Source organism: Thalassophryne amazonica, chromosome 1 (assembly GCF_902500255.1).
Source record: "Thalassophryne amazonica chromosome 1, fThaAma1.1, whole genome shotgun sequence".
NCBI classification, from domain to species: Eukaryota; Metazoa; Chordata; class Actinopteri; order Batrachoidiformes; family Batrachoididae; genus Thalassophryne; species Thalassophryne amazonica.
The window spans coordinates 67,568,227-67,592,684 of record NC_047103.1 but is presented as its reverse complement, the minus strand read 5'-3'; the positions used below and the strand labels follow the sequence as shown (position 1 = coordinate 67,592,684).

Sequence of the window (24,458 nt, the reverse complement as noted above, 5' to 3'; positions counted from 1 at the left end):
CATCAGGTGTATTTATGAAGTTCATGCCATCCAGGCAGCATGGTGGCAGAGTGGTTAGAACTCTGACCTCACAACAAGAAGGTCCTGGGTTTAAGTATGATAATACCCGGTTCCTTTAAGTGTGGAGTTTGCCTGTTGTCCTTTTGTGTACATAGATTTTTTCCAGGTACTCTGGTTTCATCCCACCATCAAAATATGCACATTAGGTTCCTTGTAGATCTGAAGTTTAATCAAGTAGAAAACCTGTGCAATATCAGTATGTCTATCCATACTGGAGTTGTGGATCCAATATGACAATCCAGAACAAACACGAGGGGCCGAAATGACAGCAAAAAATACTGTCAAATAGGAATTCTTACTTGTTTTAGAGCTGTTTTTATCATGAAAACAGGAATTGGCATATCTCTTTTGGTGAAATGATAAATGTCTGTGAGCTGTTTAAAGTAGTTTGTTGTTCAATGGGTGTTGCTGTACAACACAGAGCATGAAAACAAACATTTAAAAAAAAATTAAGAAGTAGTTATGAATACTAATAAGCCCACATTTTTATCATGCATTTTTACCAGGGGGATAAAAAGTTCAAGGTCACAGCAACATATTGAAGATATTATCATTGTACTTGGGTGATCCCTCGACACCAGTCGATTACAGTGATATTGGGGTCCATTCCAAGGTCACAGGGAGATATTCAAAATATTGTCATTGCCACCCTTGTTAGCGCAATATCTCAAGAACCAGTTGACCAGTTTTATTCAGAGTTAGCAAGGGTGTACTTGGGTGATCCCCCCAACACTTTCTGTTACTGATTTATGGAGACCAGGGGGATATGTCATCACCCGATGATTCTTGTTTTAAATTGTATTCCCCCCCAGCCAACCAATCTTTTACTGCCTTTTAAAAACAGCACTTTATAAGTGATGCATGTGTTGTCTTGTGATGGTGTTGGAAAACTGTAGAGTCTCCACTCCGGAGTTCTACTGGGTATGAAATTTGTTTGTGACACTGACCTTTACAGGAAATGCTCTGATAAAATGTGGAGAGACAGAGAAGCAGATTGGTGGGGCAGAGCGTGAGTTCATCCATAGTGCTGCCATCAACTTCCTGACACCTTACAGGAACTTTTTAGAGGGAGACTTCAAAACCATCCTGGTGAGTTTGGCTCTTGAATAGCTTTTAGTCTTCACTCAGCTTCGACCTTTGCTGTGCAGTGCATTTGTGGTTGGAGTGTCTAAACCACCGGAGCCTCATTAACTGCACCTACCAAACAGAACCAGCACAGGAAAGGGTCATACAAGTGGAATTGAGGTGTAATAATAGTCTGTTCGTGATTTAGTTGGATACACACTACAGTATTTAGTTTATACAATAACTGCAGTGCTGAGAGATTTCTGTATTTACGTATAAGCTATATTCATTATACTAAAGAGCAAATGAATGAATTTGATTAAACAGCTATTCAGCCCTATTATCATATATATATATATATACTGAACAAAAATATAAACGCAACACTTTTGGTTTTGCTCCCATTTTGTATGAGATGAGCTCAAAGATCTAAAACTTTTTCCACATACACAATATCACCATTTCCCTCAAATATTGTTCACAAACCAGTCTAAATCTGTGATAGTGAGCACTTCTCCTTTGCTGAGATAATCCATCCCACCTCACAGGTGTGCCATATCAAGATGCTGATTAGACACCATGATTAGTGCATGATTAGTGCAGTTTAGATCTTTGAGTTCATCTCATACAAAGTGGGAGCAAAACCAAAAGTGTTGCGTTTATATTTTTGTTGAGTGTGTGTATATATATATGTATATATATATATATATATATATATATATATATATATATATATATGTATATATATATATATATATATATATATATATATGTATGTGTGTGTGTGTGTGTGTGTGTGTGTGTAAATAAATAATTCCCTGCCTATACTGCAGAATAAGGCCAAATTATTGGTTGTAATGCAACAGAATTTCACTGTCAAATCTGAGAAAGCAAGTTACTCCACAGAAAAGGAGTACACAGAACTAAAATTGCAGAGCACAGGAAGGTACATAAGGCTCTACAAGTTGTGTGCGATAAGAGAGTGTCATAGCATTTAACAGTTTGTGAAAAAAAACAAAACTGAACTCTATTCTCATACATACAGGGACCCATTTGAGTGAGAATAGTATAGAACCAGGCCACTCAATTTGGAGCCCACGGGCCATGTTTGGCCTGTCTTCCCTTTCATTTGGTCCATTCTGTTATCCAACACAGCATCTACAGCAAAAGAGGTTTTCTGCCATAACGGCAGTATTTTTAAGCCTAACTGTCGTTCCATATCTGAGCATAATTTTACATGTTGAAAATATGGCCCTGTGGACTTTATTTATTTTATTACTTTATTTATGTGATGGCTAGTTATTTGTGAATGACCACTGCCGTCACATGAGCTCAGACCCCCCCCCCCCCCCCCCCACACACACACCAGATTTTTAATACATTTCCGCGCTGCTATGCTTAACATTCCAAACAAATGTTTTGTGTCTTTCTGTGTTTACAGAATATAGAAAACCAAATACCAATTCTTCCCAGTTTAAAGTTGTCTGGAAATTTAGCATTGCTTTCAGTTCAGTTTGAACCAAATTCCAAAAAAATTGTATTGATTGGCATGACCAAAACAAATGGTGCAGTTTTACTCCTTGTGCACGACAATTTCTCCAGCAATTAGAAGAACCAGAGTAGTGTGAACTTTGTGCTGGAGTGATAAAGTATCTGCCAAGGCTCTTCCAGCCAAAACTTCTCCATGTGTATGAACTAGCGATTTTCCACTGTGTTTTAACCAGATATTATCCATTATTACATTATTTGATTCCCTTTCCCATTTTTGCATGATTTAATTTGTTTACTTTTAATCTCTTGAAAGTCTCGATATAATCTTGAATTCAATTTTAGACCCGAATCTGCTGTATATGATGAAAGTTTTGCTTTTCATTAAAAAGGTGGCCAATACAACAGTTTTCAGCCTGATTTTCCAAAACGCCTTGCATGCGTGTCTGTTATGAAAAAGAAACAAAAGGATTTTTTATTATCTCTGCCATATGCACATTAATAAAATACTACAAGGAGATTGCATAAAATTATTTTATTACATTGGAATTTACCTTTACATTTGAAGTGTGAATTTTGTACAAAATACAATGTAATGCACTTTGATGTAACATTCAAATAAATTTTTGGCCTGAAGCCCTTCGCCCAGATTCATTGTTGGCCCTTCATAGTAAAGAATTTAGGCACTCCTGGTATAGAAGTAATTTAAGAAAATTTCTTAATTCAGGTTATAATTCTGTGGACACCAATATGAAAAGTTTCAGGTCAGTAAATATCCCCACTTCAGCATTGTCACAGAAACTAATTCAAATTTTGATTGCTTTATTCAGTTTTCTTACCACACAGCAGTTATGGAGATAAATAATTAGATTTATAGTCATTCATTTATCAAGGAGAAGGACCACGTTTTGACAAGTCACAGCTTTTCATATCCTCCTGACTACCAGGACAAACATACACCATGATTTTCCTTTATAAATCATTGGTTGTTTGGATCAGCAATTTAGTTAAATATATCATATAGCAGACAAACACAATGATATTTGAGAAGTGAAATTAAGTTTCTAGTATTTACAGAAAATGTGCAATAATTCTTTAAACAAAATTAGGCAGGTAGATAAATGTGGGCACCCTTGTCATTTTATTGATTTGAATACATTTAGCACTAATTATTGGAACACAAAATTGGTTTGCTAAGCTCATTGACCCTTGACCTCCTTACACAAGTGAATCCAATCATGAGAAAGGTTATATAAAGTGGCTATTTGCAAATGTTTCCCCCTTTGCATCTCTTCGAATGAGTGGCAACATGGGATCCTCTAAACAACTCTCAAATGACCTGAAAACAGATTGTTCAACATCATGGTTTATGGGAAGGACACAAGAAGCTATCTCAGAGATTTCAGCTGTCAGTTTCCACTGTGAGGAACATAGTGAGGAAATGGAAGACCACAGGCACAGTACTAGTTAAGGCCTGAAGTGTGCATTAATTCTTTAAGCAAAATTAGGCAGGTAGATAAATTTGGGCACCCCAACAGAAAAAATACATCAATATTTAGTAGAGCCTCCTTTTGCAGAAATAACAGCCTCGAAACGCTTCCTATAGCTTCCAGTGAGAGTCTGGATTCTGGTTGAAACGTTGTACTTGTTTCTCTGCATGAATGCCTTAGTAGATTTTGAGCAGTGTTTAGTGTCATTGTCTTGTTGAAAGATCCAGCTGCGGCGTAACTTCAACTTTGTCACTGTTTCATGAACATTGTTCTCAAGAATCTGCTGATATTGACTGGAATCCACATGACCCTCAACTTTAACAAGATTCCCAGTATCTGCACTGGCCACACAGCATGATGAAACCACCTCCAAATTTTATTGTAGATAGCAAGTGTTTTTCTTGGAATGCTGTGTTCCTCATTTAGGAGCGCATCGTAAAGAGCTTCCATCTTCATTCACGTTCACTGCGCTGCTCTGAACTTGTTGAACACTTGTAAGTTGTTTTTTTTTTTTTCCTTTTACTTTTCAATGTCTTGCAAAACAAACTTTAGGGTTCCTGAAATGAGAAAAACACCATTGTTTCCCAGTAAAACAATTTTCTGGTATTCATATTTCAGAAAACGTTTGGGTACATTTTTTTGAGACACTCTATATCAGTGGTGTCCAAACTATTCCAGAAAGGGCTGAGGGGGTGCAGGTTTTCCTTGCAGCCACTGACTCCAGCAGGTGATTTCACTGATTAACATCACTTTGAGCAGGTGGGATGAGTTCATCAGTGAAATCACCTGCTGGAATCAGTGGCTGCAAGGAAAACCTGCACCCCCTCTGCCCTTTCTGGAATAGTTTGGACATCACTGCTCTATATGTTCTGGTAGTCAGGAGGATATAGGAGGTTTAGCAATTTAACACTCAGCTTGTCTTCAGCCCACCTATGACCCTTAACTGGAGTAAGTGTGATGAGAAAATTGGCATTAATTTGTAGGTGTCATCTTGGTCAGTGGATACCTAAAATGAGCATGGGTACTTGAAATTTACACATTTTCTGGTTGTTCACAACATTTTGACATTGAAGATAATTGTTGGTTTGACCTATAATAAAGGAACATCTTTAAGAGTTTGTTGTGATTTTTGTGCAGAAAGAACGCAAGCTCCTACAGGTTAAGCGTTTGGATCTGGATGCAGCCAAAACCAGACTAAAGAAAGCAAGGATGGCTGATGCCAGAGCTGCAGTGAGTACATAATCATGCATTCATATTCACACACATGCATCAGTACAGCGGGTATTCCTTTTTTGTAGTTCGTATTGTGATGTCTTTTGGTCATGATGCTGATCAGTGAAATGTTCTGTTGATTTCTAAGTAGTACTTATGTTACTTGTCAGTTTCTTTTCAAAGGAAGAAAAGATATGTGAATGTTTCTTACTGCCCCACATTCTGACGTTGCACCAGTAATGACTGACATAACATTGCACAACACCAAGCTAATGATTTTATCTCTTGTGACTTGCATAGTCACATGGAAGTATGGGAAGTTTGGACTTCCTTTTTTTTTTTTACTTTTTCTTTTTTTCTTTCTTTCTTTTGGACAGTTGTTTTTGTGCTTCAGTGACTTGTTTTTCATGTGGCAGCTGGGTTAATTTTCCACCCCCGGAGTCTTGAATGATGCATTTTGAAATAGAATTTGGGCATTCCAAATAAGCAATTCCTTATTCAGGAGGGGGACATATCTGCATCAAGATTTAGAGAGCCATCGGGTAAAAAAAGTTGAAGCTCCAGTGACGTGTATACTAACCAAGTCATACTTTCATTCATTGTTTCATTCATCTTCTGATGCTTATCCGGGTTATGGTGGCAGTACACCAAGAAGCTCATCTCACACTTTTCTATCCTTGGCCAAATTGTGTAACTCTTCTTGAGGGATCCCAAGGCATTCACCCAACGGGAGAAGAAAAATCCCTCCAGTGTGTCCTGCTTCTTCCCTGGGGTCTCCTCCTGGTTCGACTTGTTTGGCAGACCCTCTGAGGGAGATGACCATGGTGTGAGGCAGCTTTCACATTTGCAGTTTTGGCAGAATACCTGTCATTCATTGTTTTTGTTTGAAGGACATTATGTATTTTTGGTGGGTGAGTAGTTAGTTTCTCACTTGAGCTGATCAACAGATGCATCCATATGTGAAAACAAAGAAAATTGCATGACTTTATATTCTCTTATATTCTCACTAGTAGCCTACAATACAAAACTGTGTATAAATATCTACCACAGATACACACGGTGTGGGCTTATGGATCTATTGAAGAGGTTCTGTTGAAAAGACAAGCTCAGAGTCGCTCATTCTCACTCATTACAAACAATAAATGAACTGACAGTAAATGAGTTAAAAATAGAAATGGTGAACTGTGAATGTGAATTTGTTAATATTAATCCATGTGAACTGAACTTTGAGCTTGTTCTTGCACAACACTGGTTATTCTTATGGGGTGAGGGCAAGGGGTGTGTGAACTTTGTCAGGATGTACACAGAAAACTGCGTGACCTAAAACGGTAGGCAACCAATGTATTAAGATACAAGTAATGTAAAAACCTAACAAAATGTGATGCATTCAGATAATGTAATTTAATGCATTTAGAAAATTATTCAGCCTTATATATTATTGAATGACATACGTATTTGACTACTTGCAGACAATAAGTATTGTGTAGTAACTGTGACGCTATATCAGACATGGGTGAGTGATGCCAATGACTTCCACACACTGAATTATTTATTTATCTTCTTTCATTTTTGGGTTTCTTGGTGGTATTGCTCAAAACTAAAACCGAAGCATTTTTGGGCAGATAAATATTTTTGAGAGAATTTCCGATTAACATTTATATTCAGTGAGGGAAATAAGCACTCTGAGTCTTCCTGTAGTTTGGTGGACACAAATAGCACAGTTGCCCTGTGGTTACTAAAAATCTGACATTGAAATTTAAGTGGATAATTATGCAGTGTCTTTGTGCTCATTGAAAAGTGTGTCAACCTAATTGTAAGCAATGTAACGGTTTCTCGACAGTAACTTTGGAAAGTTGATCGTGTGTCAGTGTCCCTCCCTTTCTTTACTGAAAGCAAAAAGAGGATGTGCTGTATTTATGTGCTACATTGTCACAATTGTTCTTAGATATTTGATTATCATGTTTTGTTTTGTTTTTTTAAAGCATAATGAGTTCTTGCTCTTTGACACACACACAGTATGAGGTAGTGTTGTTGGCCATCGCTGTGCTGCAGCTGTAGTTCTTAACTACTGTGTCACTGTTTTTTTTTTTTAAACACAAAGCAGCAGATGTGAACAGAGGAAGTGACAGAGGTGAGTAAAATGTTGGAGCCCTGTTTGAAATGACGTGTACACACACACACACACACACACACACACACGTCAGCAGCTCCTGTCCCTCTCTCTTTTCTGTGAAACATCCTGTTGTCGCTGATGGAACACTTGAATCCTTGTGAATAAGACCTACACGACACAAAGGTCTAAGCTGTAACGCTTCAGAATGTTTGTGTGCAATTCAGTGAAGACGTCTTTTGCTTTTAAACAGCTTTGATAAACCTCACCCTAAGTGCCGCTAGCAAAATATGATGACATTTAATTGCTAAATGTTCCTCTGCCTTCATACAATTATATAAACACGTCACACCACATCTTTTGTCAAACATCACCATCTTGTCTGCTCGGAATACTAGCATACCACTCAGGTGGAATGGAAAGTCTAACGTTATATTCAGCCATGTCTGTGGGAAAATCAGTGAACAGTGAATTGGATTTTAAGGTTCTGTTGCTGGTCTATGAAATTGTTCACGGACTGGCACCTCCCTACCTGGCTGACCTGGTTAAGCCCTATGTACCAGCTCTTTTGTGTGTTCCTAGGGTGAATAAAAAGTCTGTGGGGTATAGAGCTTTCTCTTACCGTGCCCCTGCTCTGTGGGATGATCTCCCTGCGACTATAAGGCAGTCAGACTCGGTGGAGACTTTTAAATAAGGATTAATGACCCACTTTTTTTAGATTCTTATCATTAATATATTATGTTTTTATGTCTGGCTTGTGTTTTCTTTTTATTATTTTATGTTTTTACTTTTTATCGTGCCTTGTTTTATTTTAAATCATTTTTGTTGTGAATTTGTGTTGTGTGAAGCACCTTGAGGCGACTGTCGTGAGAAGGCGCTATAGCAATTAATAAAATTGGCTTAAATTGAATTGAACAGCAGTTCCCTTCATCCTGGTGTGTATTGTGTTTGCGTCTTATGAGGTCCTTCATGGAGTGAGGGGACCTTGGCCAGAAAGTACAATGGTATAGCCAGTGTACTGAAATTACTGTTCAGCTTGGCAGCTAGCCAAACCCTAAGATAATTCGACTTCTGCTTCTTATTACCACAGTTGTATTTCTGTCTAAGTGACGGCGGGGTTTTACATAAGTTTGGTGCCAGTTAGCATTATGTTAAAAAAAGAAAAAAAACCTTCTAACTTCAGCACGTCTCTTTGCTGATTTCTGGCACCTGATTGTTTGCTTTAGTAGTAAAAAAAAAAAAAAAAAAAAAAGATGATTTGATGCCCAATCAGCACATTCTGTTGTGTGTACTCATTAATAATAATAATTTCTTTGTAGATCATAGTCAGATCGGGAAAACTTTGAAAATGAGGGAGGTAAAAAATAATCCTGATGTTGACACATTGTGATCCACAAATTGGATGGAATCTCTGTAGACTGGCTACTATGTCTTGTTTACTTTAATTTTGCAGATGGCGTTTTTTTTATTTCATTAATACGTCTTGAAATAAATAATTTATGCTTGAATGTGCATGTGGCTGAACAGTCACTTTTATGCCAGGGTAAAATTAAAATACAGCAGATTATTTTCTGTTATCTACAGCACAGCTGTGTGTGTGTGTGTGTGTGTGTGTGTGTGTGTGTGTGTGTGTGTGTGTGTGTGTGTGTGTGTGTGTGTGTGTGTGTGTGTGTGTGTGTGTGTGTGTGTGTGTGTGTGTGTGTGTGTGTGTGTGTGTGTGTGTGTGTGTGTGTGTCTTCAGTGTTCATAGACTCACTGATCGATGACCTCTTTACATCTCCTCTGGAAATATACATGCATTTGTTGGCTCTGTCAGTCCTGTAAGATGATGGTTTGTGCACCGGAGGTCATCCATCAGGATGTTGAGTTGTAGTGCCTGGTGTAGCTGCATAGGCCGACGCGGGACTGGTGTCGCCGACCAAGCGGTCCCCCCTAAAGCTCGCCCTGTCTTTACTGTGCATGCGTCATTTCTGAGCGTCACCAGCGATTTTGCTGATTACCACCTCATTTCTGCTTACATCTGCACTCTAGTCATCATCTGTCTCAGATATCTGCGACAGATATCTGAAGCTTTTGAACAACAATCATTTCCACACAAATTAAGCATTGTTTCATGATAAAAGACGGGGGAGCGATCAGAACGCCACAGCAACACGTCAGACTCAGACGTGCTGCTGCTGCGCCTACGTCATTTCAGAGCGTCAGTAATGACTCACCAATTATCACCTTAAAACGGCCTAATTTCTGCTTAAAACTGACTTTAGAATGATTTAAGAGGTTTTACTTTGTCATCTGATGGTCAGTCACATTATTCTTTGTTCACTTTGGGTGTAGAGAGTCAGACTCAGATGAGCTGCTATGGTCCCAAATGACACGTGCGGTAAAGGCAGGGTGGAGCAATTTTTAGGGGGGACTGTTCGGTCGGTGACACCGGTACAGTCTGCTACAGTTGCTGCAGGTGTAATCCATTGGTTGGGTGTCTGGTAGAGGGTGCTGCCTGGAGTCTCTGCTGTCCGCCGTGAAATTCTGTGAAAATCATGCCACACTCTTTAGCAGAAAGACTGTGTTTTTCACTTGCCAACAGGTATATTTTAGCTTTGCAGTAAAGTGTTGTTGTAAAGCACACATTAATACACAGTCTGCACACAGTACCCTTGTGAGCATGCCCAGTAGCTTTCATGCCATAGGGCTGCATTCGGTGTCACTTATAATCTACACAAACGTGATGCATAATTATGTGTCACACCCAACTTTACGCAAAGTTCCTAATTTTTGGAATTGGGAAGTTAAAAATTAGCAATGGGAATGCTGACCTTAGCAAATCAATCAGCTGATGGCATTGGAAACTCTAAACCTCCCAGCATTATTTATAATATCAAAAAACACAACTTTATTTAATGAGGTTAGCCCCATTGAGATCAAGATATTTTACAAAATGTGAAGTGTACCATCAAGCTACTTTATTTTACATTAATCTTGCATGTTTGTGTTTGACATAAGTTGGTTTTCTTGCATAACCATTTGTTTACTTTTATGTTTGCACCACAATATCCATACTCTAAGATGTGGAGAATGATAGATCGTAAAGCCATTGTTGTGTGGGCCGCTGAAGAGGAGGTACTGCTGGCCCACTACCACCAGAGGGCGCCCTGCTTGGAGTGCGGGCTCCAAGCACGAGAGGGCGCCAGACCCAGAGGAGGTGACAGCTGTCACTCATTACTCCAGCTGTCACTCATCTACACCACCATATAAGCCGGACTGCAACTCCACCTCCCCGCCGAGAAATCGACTACCAGTACTAAGGTAATTTCTCTGCTGACTAACACTTTGTGTGTATAACCTGAACGTCTGTTGCAGCCGTTTTCCTGAAGTGTTGCCTTGTCTGGAGGATTGGCGTTTGGTGTGACAGTGACGGCTTCACCTCGCACCCCGTCCCAGATAAGTGGTTGATCAGGAGCTGCACGAGTGTGTGTGATTTGGAGGTGGAGGTGCTCCCTCCTAACGGTGTCTGGACTGTTAATTACTGAGTGTGCGGACTCACACATCATCTTTCTGTTTTCTGCCAGCAGTACCAGGGTCGACAGCCGAAGACGGAGGCCACCTGGGGACTCGGGACTTGGCGGCTCCGGTGTTCTTCAGGCCGTTGGTGGTGGAGGCCGTGTGGGACGCGGCTTCTCTCTCGTCGGGCGTCTTCTATCTTCGAGCCTGCCCACACGTCACCTGGTGTTTATTGACTGTGAACATTAAGACACGTTTCGTTGTGTAATATCACAACATTAAATTGTTACCTTTTGGCTTACTTATTGTCCGTTCATTTGCGCCCCCTGTTGTGGGTCCGTGCTACGACACCTTCCCAACAGCCATGGTCCTATCCATTCTCAGCCCCACATCGTTTATTGAATTTTACACGAATTCTCAATACGTTGTTGTACCAGCAGGTCTCGTATTGAATCTTGTTCAATATGAGGAAATGGAACGATTTCCCTCAGGACAGAAACAGATGTTCTTTTCCATCTGTCTGTGGTGTTTTGTCAGGAAGATCATTACAGCTCATCTTACAGCTTTCATGTTTTGCTCCCTTTACCATCTATATCAGAGTGTATAGTGCACAAGTACACAGAAGAAAGGCCTTTATTGTCATTATACTTACTTAAAACAGTTTGTCCTCTGCATTTAAATCATTCAAATTACAATCCAACCACTAGGAGCAGCGGGCAGCCACAGTCCGGCACCCAGGGACCAGAGTTGCTGCCTTGATCAAGGGCAGAGAAGGGAGCAGACCCTAAATAAGTACGTTTTTGATATTTAATACACTGATGGCCAGCTTTGCAGATGGTAACTCAAAAGCAATAAATATTGTCATCTTTTAAGTCACCAAATTAAAAATGAGGCTGAACTGATTTGTTGATGAACTTGATGCATCACATTAATCCCAAAAGAACCAGATTATGTCACTTTCCTAATTTTCAGACCACTTTGCGTTAAGATAGCAACCGTAATGAGAAACATGATACTCACTATGTGGGCAAATTTGAGATGAAATGTACAACAGAACGGGAAAATAAAGCTTAATTAAAGAACAGATAGAACATGCTTGGATAGTGCCAAAACATGTCTTAAACTAGTCTAACTTGAATCTATGTTGTTTCAAATCCTTCCTGTAGTTAACTGGCAGATTGCCATCGACATGTATATCACCACCTGCTGCACAGGAGTGTACGGAGAGTCTTAACCAGTCCATAATTCTTAAGCTTAAAAAAAAATTCTCCCTATTAACAGACAGTTTTTATAAACAGTACTGTAATACTGTCCCATTCCTTTTCTTTTTCTCCCAGGACATCTTCCATACGAAGTTCTCAGCTTGCCATTGTTTCCTGCCATGTCATAAGTGTGTTTTGAATCCTTTTATATACCTGTGTTTTGAACAGTGTTCAGGAGTCCACGTTAGAGGAACATACCACGTGTTGTGCTGTCACCTGCTGGACATCTTAAAATATGCATCCATATCAGATTTTAAATTTCATATTTAAAGGTTTAGTAGGATGGTGAAAAAAAAAACCAAACAATTAATAATCTTCACCTCAGAACAAGAACTACAACCCCAATTCCAATCAAGTTGGGATGCTGTGTAAAATGTAAATAAAAACAGAATACAATGATTTGCAAATCCTCTTCAACCTATATTCAATTGAAGACACCACAGAGACAAGATATTTAATGTTCAAACTGATAAACTTTATTGTTTTGTGCCAATATTTGCTCATTTTGAAATGGATGCCTGCAACACGTTTCAAAAAAGCTGGGACAGTGGTATGCAATACACATGCACGCCAAGTGTGTTGCTTTTTGCAAAGCCACACTCATGAGGGCACAAATTTCACATCCAACTCAAAAGTGATTTCCTGTTGATTGTTTTCATGCTAACAGTGCATATATCCACACATTTACTAAGTGCCAAGCAAGCGGTGTTAGATGTTTGTGTGTGTCACCTGGAATTTGTCAGACACCTGCCGCGAGAGGGATCGAATGGGCTCTCACAGGGCACACTCTTTCTTTCAGCCACTGGTGTGCGCAAATAGTTGTAAGGACACCTGTATGAGGCGTTGGAGGCAGCTCAGATTTTTCACAAATGGCATGCAATTCCTCCTTCATGCGCTAGTGTGAAGGGGCCTTAAAGTTCTCAGTGACTGGATTATGCTTTATTGTGGACTAATTTCACCCTCAGAAAGCTTTTCTTTCTACAATCATCACCTCCAAATCAAAGGTAAGGTGTACAATTTCCAATTTTTACAGACTCCGTGTTGTAAATTTGGGGACTTTTCTGATCCATTTGTAATCAGCGTGCGCACTGCAAAAACTTTTAAAAAATGGTGGCAGATGAAAACGTGAAAGCAGTTCTCTGTCTGATTTAACGGGTGCACATCAGGCCGCAGGTCCGAGTCTGAGCATGTTGTTAAAAAATAAATGGCGAAAAAAATAAATGGTCGGGCTTTTAATCTCAGAAATGACTCCGGTCCCACATGCAAGGAGTTTATAATGGAAATTCATTGCAATCGGACACGACATTTTATCCTATGTGAGCAAAAAATCTGTTATATACGGTGTTTATTACATGGAAAACACTACAAAAACATTGGGACTTTTTTTTTTTCCAGTAACTGCGACTATTCGGTTTACACAGTGGCGGTTTAGGTGAGTTTTACTGTACATGGGACTGAACAATAAATTTACCTTACAAAGCTTTGACGACGATGTCGGCTTCCATCCCACACGGCTGACTTTATTTTCCCAAATTTTTCTTCTGTTTGGATCTGAAGGGAATCTGTATGTTTTGAAGCCCTTGTTGTGTGTATTTGTACATCCAAATGCACAACAACCCGGCATTTTCAGCAGTTAAATAAATAAAAAAAAATAGCTGGGTTTACATGCAGACAGATTAATAGCAAACACTATTTTGGCCCCAAGATGGCACCATGAGTCACGTGACATGAACGTTTTTGGTTTGTTTTTTGTTTTTTTATTTAGTCGGCTCATCCTGTTGTTACTCTTTGAATTAAGGGACTGTAATTCCTGGGTGTTTCATTTCCATGCATGTTTATCAACATCACACGCTTTACGTTGGACATTTATGGTTATGTGTGTTGAGTGTAATATGTGAGGCTCGCCCATCTGCACATAGTCCAAATGGCTTGTAATTATTGTATTTTTTTTATGACACTATTTTCAGTCTCCAGGTATTCCTGTAACCACAGACAGCTGGTATCAATTATAAAACATGTTTTATGTAATGGAAATGTGTTGTATGATCTTATCATAGAGAAACACGACCAGCTGCGGCTTTGGTCTGTGAATAAAGGAACAAAATCAGCAGGGTAGTTTTGCCTCATCACATATGTTGAACAGTTTTTGTTTTTCAAATATGTCCTTTGTTGTGTAATGTACTTTGATTATAGACATTTACTGTATCATAGAAAAGTTCCACTTGTAGAATCTAATTTTATATGTTTAGCTAATACAGTCCTATTAGTTCTATAATGTGTATATGGGAATATTTTTCTATAAAAGCTATTTCACTGGTGTATGTGTCTTCATTTTCAGGCAGAGCAGGAACTGAGGATGACCCAGAGTGAGTTTGACCGGCAGGCAGAGATCACCCGACTGCTTTTAGAAGGTGTCAGCAGCACCCATGTACGTAGCTTCGAAGCTCAAACCAGTGTGCCAAAATAATGGGTATTGCTTGATAGTTACAGATTTATTTTCTTTTTCTTAATATAAATGCACAGTTGTATTTTCAAATCCATAACAAAAGTCTTCGAACCTCTACACCTAGAGGATGTTCAGGCAGCATTTTATACTTCGTAGCACATAAATTTAAGATACGACACAAAGCAACTTTTGTTCAGTAGCTGAGCATTCTAGCATTGTGCGACATACTGCACACACATACTAATTACTATAATTAATTTAATGGCACATTTCTTTACAGATCAAGTATAGGAACAGATTATTTAATCTATCAGCAGACTTCAAAATATGGAATTAACAACAAAAATCAGTCAGTACTTTGTTTATCCCCCAGGGCTTTTATGACTTCACTAAAAAAAAAACAAAAAAAAACATGAATATTAGTTAACATTAATTACATTTTGGACTCGCGCCTTTCCAGCAGGGGGCAGTAAGTCATCCTTATATTAAAAGCGTGAGCGTAAGTGCATATAATTGTAAATATGTTAAAAATACATGGATGATACAACCCCTGGCAAAAATTATGGAATCACCAGCCTTGGAGGATGTTCATTCAGTTTAATTTTGTAGGAAAAAAAGCAGATCACAGACATGACACAAAACTAAAGTCATTTCAAATGGCAACTTTCTGGCTTTAAGAAACACTATAAGATCTTGGAGAAATGCGTGCTTGCTCAATTTCAACCGTTTTAGATGCATATGGCATTTTAGACCCGTTTCAGTCGGGTTACAAAATGTTTCACAGTACAGAGTCTGTACTTCTTAAGGTGCTGCTTTTGACACAGTGGACCATGCAACTCTCTTATCTTGCTTGGAAACCTGTGTGGGTGTCAGGGGGATTACTTTGAAGTGGTTTGAGTCTTACTTGAGTGGGAGGTCCTTCTCCATGAGGCTGGGGGACTCCTGCTCCTCTTCTGCTCCCCTGCAGTGCGGTGTCCCCCAGGGTTCTGTCTTAGGCTCAATTCTTTTTGCTCTGTATCTCCTCCCACTCAGGGAGATATTTAGAAAACATGGCATGTGATACCATTTTTATGCTGATGACTGCCAAATTTCCATGCCGATTTTCAAAAATAACCACTACCCCCTTTATTGTTTTATCATGGTTTTATTTATTTATGTATTATTTTATCTTATCTATTTTATTGTTATTATTGTTATTATTACTATTTTGCGTGTCTATGTTTTTGCTGTGCAGCACTTTTGGAGACTCGAGTCTGTTAAGTGTGCTTTATAAATAAAGTGGATTGGATTGGATATAAGAAATCAAGAAAAAAAATGTGGCAGTCAGTAACGGTTACTTTTTTAGACCAAGCAGAGGGGAAAAAAATATGGACTCACTCAATTCTGAGGAATAAATTATGGATTCACCCTGTAAATTTTCATCCCCAAAACTAACACCTGCATCAAATCAGATCTGCTTGTTAGTCTGCATCTAAAAAGGAGTGATCACACCTTGGAGAGCTGTTGCACCAAGTGGACTGACATGAATCATGGCTCCAACACGGGAGATGTCAATTGAAACAAAGGAGAGGATTATCAGACTCTTAAAAGTGGGTAAATCATCATGCAGGAATGTTGCAAAAGATGTTGGTTGTTCACAGTCAGCTGTGTCTAAACTCTGGACCAAATACAAACAACATGGAAAGGTTGTTAAAGGCAAACATACTGGTAGACCAAGGAAGACATCAAAGCATCAAGACAGAAAACTTAAAGCAATATGTCTCAAAAATCGAAAATGCACAACAAAACAAATGAGGAACGAATGGGAGGAAACTGGAGTCAACGTCTGTGACCAAACTGTAAGAAACCGCCTAAAGGAAATGGGATTTACATACAGAAAAGCTAAACGAAAGCCATCATTAACAGCTAAACAGAAAAAAACAAGGTTACAATGGGCTAAGGAAAAGCAATCGTGGATGACTGGATGAAAGTCATATTCAGTGATGAATCTCGAATCTGCATTGGGCAAGGTGATGATGCTGGAACTTTTGTTTGGTGCCGTTCCAATGAGATTTACAAAGATGACTGCCTGAAGAGAACATGTAAATTTCCACAGTCATTGATTATATGGGGCTGCATGTCAGGTAAAGGCACTGGGGAGATGGCTGTCATTACATCATCAATAAATGCACAAGTTTACGTTGATATTTTGGACACTTTTCTTATCCCATCAATTGAAAGGATGTTTGGGGATGATATCATTTTCAAGATGATAATGCATCTTGCCATAGAGCAAAAACTGTGAAAACATCCATCCATCTTCTACCGCTTAGTCCAATCAAGGGTTGCGGGGGGCTGGAGCCTATCCCAGCAGTCATAGAGCGCGAGGCGGGGTACACCCAGTACGCTAGTCTGTCGCAGGGCCACAAATAGACAAACAAACACAGACACACACACACACCTACGGACAATTATAAAGATTCCAAACTGTGAAAACATTCCTTGCAAAAAGACACATAGGGTCAATGTCATGGCCTGCAAATAGTCCGGATCTTAATCCAATTGAAAATCTTTGGTGGAAGTTGAAGAAAATGGTCCATGACAAGACTCCAACCTGCAAAGCTGATCTGGCAACAGCAATCAGAGAAAGTTGGAGCCAGATTGATGAAGAGTACTGTTTGTCACTCATTAAGTCCATGCCTCAGAGACTGCAAGCTGTTATAAAAGCCAGAGGTGGTGCAACAAAATACTAGTGATGTGTTGGACCGTTCGTTTGTTTTTCATGATTCCATAATTTTTTCCTCAGAATTGAGTGATTCCATATTTTTTCCCTCTGCTTGGTCTAAAAAAGTAACCGTTACTGACTGCCACAATTTTTTTTCCCTGATTTCTTATAGTGTTTCTTAAAGCCAGAAAGTTGCCATTTGAAATGACTTTAGTTTTGTGTCATGTCTGTGATCTGCTTTTTTTCTACAAAATTAAACAACTCCGAGGCCGGTGATTCCATCATTTTTGCCAGGGGTTGTATTATTCAAATTCCTACTACCTAGGGGGTCTGGCAGCATGAAATTTTTGTAAAGACTGAAGTGAAACGGTGTAGTCTGATACAATCTGACATCTTATTTGGACCATTTTTGTGACTGTACATGATGCATTTTTGTATCAATATTTTTCAAATAACACACTGCTGCCATTATCAACATAATAATGCCCATCATAATCATCATACCTTTAATCACAATCACAGCATCATCATCTTCATAATGTGAATGTCATGAGTTTTCTTGTCACCCGCTGGTTTAAACGGGTTACGTGATATAAAGGCACATTCTGATTGACTATTAGTTCCACCTGTTTCAACTCAAGGAAGGACAGAGGACAAATTTCGTTGTATGTATTCATCTCTGTACAATGAAAATAAGTGCCCTTATTATTATTGCCCTTATTACTCATTACTATAATAATAATAATTATTATTATTATTATTAGTGCTGCTCCCAGAATCAGCGGTGGTGTTTATCGCTTATATGTTCAATTACATCTTAATTTCTTGCTCTAAACAACAGGGTTCCCAGCGCTGCTGGCAGTAGGCACAGCGCTGCTTTCAGCTCTGTGGGGCTTGGACCCCTAAATTTCCATCTGTGTCACCGGGCCAGACAGCACGGAAATGTAACAAGCTGTTTTTATGATAATAATGCATTAAAGCTCCGCACGCCCAGGAATACGATGCTCAGAATTTGTAGCAACACCAAAGGGAGCAGACGCTTCATAATGAAGCATTTAACAGCTTTATGAGTTCAAAACTTAAATGAAACCAATCTGACACTGCTCTGTGACTTTTCCCTCTGCTGTAAGTGAACCGAAATGAAGCAATGCTTTGTAAGAGTCTGACTCAGCTAAATCATGCTTCAGAAAAACGTTTCTGCTACAGCAGTCAGACATGATAGAGAGCAGTTATAAATTGACCAAATCAATAAGGCTTACAGTGCATCCAAAAGTATTCACAGCAATAAGCAGTGACCACCCTATAAAGCAGGGGACCCATTGGTTTCATTTCTAAGATCACACTTGGCCGCATCAATTACATCTCTTAGCCTAATTAGCTCCATCCCTGCCCATCTGTTTTCATGGTTCCTTTGTCAGGTGCTGTGGCTCACAGCTAAAAGCCTGTGAATAAGTCAGGTTATCTGGCATAAAACTGGACAAACCAAAGGGATATGCAGAAGTTATGAGTGAAAAGATTGTAAATATTGAGGCTGCCAAATGTGATAAAGCTGCTACTTGCTGTAGGGGTGGAACAGCTTCAGTGTCATCTGCAGGACCGGTGGGTAGCCATGGAGATGAGCAGGTATGTAAGAATTATAAATATTATTATAAGTACTGAAAAATTATCATTAAACTATGGGTTGTACCCATTAAGCCAGCTTGTCAGTGTGTCTGTCAAGGTTACCAGGCAATGGGGTACAGCAGGAACAGCTAATAACAGCAAAATGCTTTGTGGGCTACAAAGTCTCATTTCAGAATGGTTTGGTCTGGCTTCCGCTGTCTGAAGGCCTGAAAAGTTACGTGGGACACAGCCTTTAGAAGGGTGCAGACCCTAAATTGGGACACAGCCCATTTCTGCTGTATCGCTTCCTGATGTCCCAAACTGTGGGCTGCCCTGAGGATCACAGAACATGTGTGCAATAACAGTGCACCAAAAATGAATGCAAAAACAACAATGACAATAACAACAACAACAATAATAATAATGATTTCAAGTGTTAAAAAGAATGTGTTCATGCATTACTGCATTAACATTGGCAGCCCTAGTTAAAATACTTTTGCTCAGTCAGCTTTGATAACAAAAACACGTGACTTTTTAATTAAACTGTGCAGCCCCAACAATAACGATGATTAATTACAGAGAGTGAGTACAGTGGTCAACTTAAAATGACATTCCTGTCAAAGACACTTATCACTCTGAGTTTTGGGGAATAGCAGAGTAAGTACACATATTTAAGTGGACTGCAAAGGTGGTGTACTCATGGGTGGTGACGAAGTAGATGATTGCGGTGGATCACCTAGGCCAAAAAATGCCAGTGCTGATTTTTTTGTCCAAATGCACAGATGTACATTGACATTTGGTCATTTTTCACAGGCCAAGACAAAAACTATTTCGGTGATGATGAAGTGTTGTCAAGATAATGCATTTCACCACAGACCAAAGACAGTTTTTAAAAAGGGCACATGAACTCAACATGGCCAACAAACAGTAGTATATTTAACAGTGTAGTATTAGAGACAGACCAGGCAGCCAAAGACTCTAGACTTTACTTGGGCTCATGACGAAAGACTTGAGACTTGATTTGAGCTGGCCCCTCAAAGATTTGAAACTTGACTTGAGCTGGCCACTCAAAGACTTGAGACTTGAATTGGACTTGCAAAATATGACTTGTGAACATCTCTGTATGCTGATTCACGATCAGTTAAATGCGTGAGTGGAAAGCATCAAAGAGCACGGCGACTCCCTGTCCATGACTAAAAACGCTGTTAACTAAGGAGGAAGCCATTTATACAAAACAGATGGTAAAAACACAAATATAGTGGGCTTTGCCTTTTTCCTGGTAGTCAACTGTAAACTTTGATCCAGCTATGTTAATCTTTCTTCATCAGTTGCCTGAGATTATGTTGGACCTTTGAGAGAAACGTTTGATAAGTCTTTCCTTAATGACATAATATCTATATCAGGGGTAGGCAACCTGTTCCAGAAAGAGCCATGAGGGTGCAGGTTTTCTTTGCAGCCACTGACTCCACCAGGTGATTTTACTGATTAATATCACTTTGAGCAGATGGAATCAGTTAATCAGTGAAATCACCTGGTGGAGTCAGTGGCTGCAAAGAAAACCTGCACCCTCATGGCTCTTTCTGGAACAGGTTGGCTACCCCTGATCTATATGGTCCCATGCTACTTATATTTTTGTATAATATACTGCACAGTTGCCAGTGGTGGGCACAGCTAACCAAAAAGGTAGCTTCGATAACCATTAAACAGATAACTGAAGAGTTATCTTTCATGACGATAAACCAATAAACTGCTAACAAATTTATCTTTATTACAGATAACCGGTAACTTTTAGTATTGATTTGGATGTGGCCACATCAGATTACACTGTCGGCTTCTAATAAACCACTTTCACTTTAAGCGCCGCAGGAGCTGCTGGATAAACTCACGGATCACAAACACAAAGAACACATGAAAAATGAATAAATGAAAAAAATAAAACCCCAAACACTGACTTCATCTTTCAGAAGCAGTAAAACATAGTATTAGAAGTCACAGTTTATCTCTGTATTAGATACACCATCATTTACGAGCCAAAAACTGTTGCTTTTTTCGCACGCTTTGAACCCTGCGGCTTAAACAACCAAAATACATCCATTAATGCATTGATTGGCAGAGTAAAAGCCATGTAGTAAATATAAATTCTTACCTGTTAGTTTCAGTGGGATTCATCTGAATAAATAATCCACATAAAGCATCCTTTTTTAAATTCAAACCAGTGTCTAAATGTGAAGAAAAGTCCCTCCCTCTGTACACACAGCTGCGCCATGAGAGCTCCTCTCCCCCACTGAGTCTTGGCGATTAAATTACAGCCACAAAGAAATAAAATAATGTTAAAATTAGTCTGTTTTGTTTTTGTGTCGAGTGAACGACTCACTTTAACGTCCAAAGTGAACCTAAACTACACTACCCACAATGCTCCCTGCGTCGACCGGCCAATCACGTTTTGCACTTAATGATAACGTCATCAGCAAGCGACAGGCAGCCAGTCTGCTACATACACACAACAAATGGAATAAAATGTTTGATTTTAGGGTTTACAAACATTTTTGACCTTTAAACTTTGCTCAGTTTACCAGCAAAAAAGTATCGGACTGAAAGTTATAGGAACTAAATTTATCGGAAGATAATTGGTCCAATGATGGTTTTAAAACTTATCTGAAAAGCTAATCCGATAGCAAAAACAATAACTTTGATAATTATCTGCTATCGAATTAGCTGAACTGTGCCCACCACTGACAGTTGCATACCAGGGGTGGTGGCCAAGTGGTTAGTGCCCTTGGTTTCAGTTCAAACCCCACCCCTGCCACATTTCTCCGTGTAATGTGGAGTTGTGTCAGAAAGAGCATTCGGTGTAAAACCTTTGCTAAATCAACATGCACAGCCACCCTGGATCTGCTGTGGTGACCCTGAGTGAAAACATTGAGCAGCCCAAGGGTTTTACTTTTTACTGCACCGTTGCATGTGTTTGAGATGGCTCCCAAAGAAGAACTGGACTTGTAGAGATGCATAATTTTTCTCTGGATGCCTTTGCTTAATTATAGAAATTATGCCCAATGAATTGTTTTTAATTGTATCAGATATAACATGGAAAAAAAAATTGTAATCAGAAAGTTTAAAACAACATGGCCAGATGACCTCTCTTCAACTAGCATAGTTTTGAAGCAGCAATGTTAAGCTAGTTTTTGTTTGTTTGTTTTGTGTAGAGCCACACTGTGGTTAACATTATACTCTATTTACCTCTAGGAAAAAAGAAGCTCTCAATGCTAAATTGCACATTTCTACAGGCAAAATCTGTGAATTAATGGAATTACAAACTCTGCATTTATGAAAAGATGGGGAAAAGTATGACAATTAGAATGTGCTGTATTTTGAAACTGGTCAGACGCGCTGATCTGAAATTTTGGATTTGTCCATGTGGCCAATAAATGAGAGGACATAGTGAGAAATTTCTCATAGATTAGTTTATCTTATGTGTAATGACCCAGCCAGAATGCTCAGCTATTGAATCAAAATGGTTTTGTATCATATCTGATTTATTTTCTATGGAGTAAAAACATTTGGTGAACAACATCCTGTGCAGTGTTTATGTAATTTTTAATGCTGCTGCTGCTGTTGTGTAAATTTAAACATGCAATGAAAATCACTGAAGCCTTCTTTGTAATTATCTATCTAGGCACACCACCTACGCTGCTTAAATGACTTTGTGGAAGCCCAGACAACCTACTATGCACAATGTTACCAATACATGGTGGCTCTCCAGAAGCAGCTGGGCAGGTACTGTCCCATTGCAGCTTTTATGATTAACTTGTTAAAATGTATAATGGTTTTCCATGTAGTCTACAGTGAAAGTGTTCACTTTATAGAGCAGTTTTTCTCAGAAGTGAAGCGGGAGCAGCTGGATGCTACAGTTGGTCTTTAGGAGCACTTGATGTGTCTCTAAAGTACTTTTAGTCATTTCACTGACTTGTTTCTCAATATAATTATGGTTCTGGTTGTGCAAAAAAAGAAAAAAGAAGCCTGTTTCATTCATGGACATGAACTGATCACGTACAGTGTTGGTGGCAGATGTTTTTGACTCTCCTTGATGTTATTAAAAGGAGCGAACATAATATTGTTCTGATTTTACTGTTACATACACACACTGTGATGTGATTATTTCTCTGTCACTCGACTCTGTTTCCTGCAGTTTCCCTTCTTCATTTTCGAACAACAACCAGTCATCAGTGTCAGGCGGAGCCGGTGTCTCAGTGCCCACCATCCCTGTGTCGGCCTCCCTGCCCAGCCCGTCTGCGGGTCGCGGCAGCTCAGCCACATCAGGCGGCTTCAGTGAACTACGCAGTTCCAGTGGCAGTCGCAAAGCTCGAGTCCTTTATGACTATGACGCTGCCAGCAGCAGTGAGCTTTCGCTTCTTGCTGATGAGGTGAGCATGACAGAATTCATTTATGGCTTTAAATGTGAGTCAAGATTTGATCTTTTTTTATACTGAAAGGATATAAGTTTCTGTGAAACTGACAGGGTTACAGCTGGGGTTTTTTGTCATTTTTAGATCATTTGACTGAGAGACAGACAACCCTGCATGAAATTGCGGTGAATTTGTTGGGAAATGTGGTCGGGGCTGCTGTCTGTATAATAAAAGTCTCTCTGACCTGATTTCGGCATTTGCGTTCTGTCATGAAGTTTTGAGCATGCTTAAAAACATCCGGCCTTTGTGTTGTTTCTGCTAAGCTAATCCTGTAGCTGCTGCATTCAGCAGCGAGACATTTTCAGAACATCATTTGAAGCAACATCAACAAATGTTACAATAGCCAAGGCAGTTATCTACTAGTCCCATTGTTTTTTTTTAATCATCATCAGTTTAACAGCACACTCATAACATTACTGTTGAAGTTACCAATGCTAAGTTAGCCAGACATTTAATGTTGTGTCGTCCGTGAATGATCCAGTTCTTTTCAGTGGCTCTTTCATATGTATGAAGGGTTCAGAGTTCTCCTCTCTAGCCAGTCGTCTTATCAATGTGATGAACCTTCACTGCCCACCTTAAATCCAGTCCACTCAGAGTAGATGTTCTGTGCGAGACAGCGTGAGGAGGGAGAGACCAGCACTGAAATAACTTTTTGAAGTAGTGTGGGGTCACAGATGCTGTACAGTGCAGTGTTGTTTATAAGCCTGCAGACTCTCAGTGCTGAAGGGCTTTAGAACCCACTCACTGTCCAGGTTGACTGACATTGATCTTTGATGGAACCTTCACAAACATGCAAACAGGCTCTGCTTTGTCTGCATGTACCACACATGGGGACTCGAGTATGAGATTTGGATTTCAGTCGCACTTAAATCGCAGGAACAGTGACTTCAGAGTTGACTTGTGACTCAACCTCAAAGACTTGAGGCTTGACTTGGACTCGAGGTTCAGGACTTGTGAGCAGTTTGCTTTGGTGTGGGTATAAACATATGAGCCGCTTATTTTCTCAGTAATTGTGCATTAAATGGCCCTAAAGCATGAAGATTCCAACAGCTGCTAAA

The 24,458-nt window shown here is 39.4% G+C and overlaps 1 protein-coding gene across 1 annotated transcript in view; it reads left to right on the top strand.

Annotated features, from left to right (window-relative positions):
* Positions 1-24,458, top strand: part of sh3glb1a (SH3-domain GRB2-like endophilin B1a) — a 41,665-nt gene that overhangs the window by 14,530 nt on the left and 2,677 nt on the right. Inside the window, exons 4-8 of the mRNA XM_034171474.1 lie at positions 1,016-1,149; positions 5,241-5,333; positions 14,524-14,613; positions 22,611-22,711; positions 23,124-23,358. Coding sequence (XP_034027365.1) covers positions 1,016-1,149; positions 5,241-5,333; positions 14,524-14,613; positions 22,611-22,711; positions 23,124-23,358 — 653 coding nt within the window. The remainder of the gene's footprint in view (positions 1-1,015; positions 1,150-5,240; positions 5,334-14,523; positions 14,614-22,610; positions 22,712-23,123; positions 23,359-24,458) is intronic.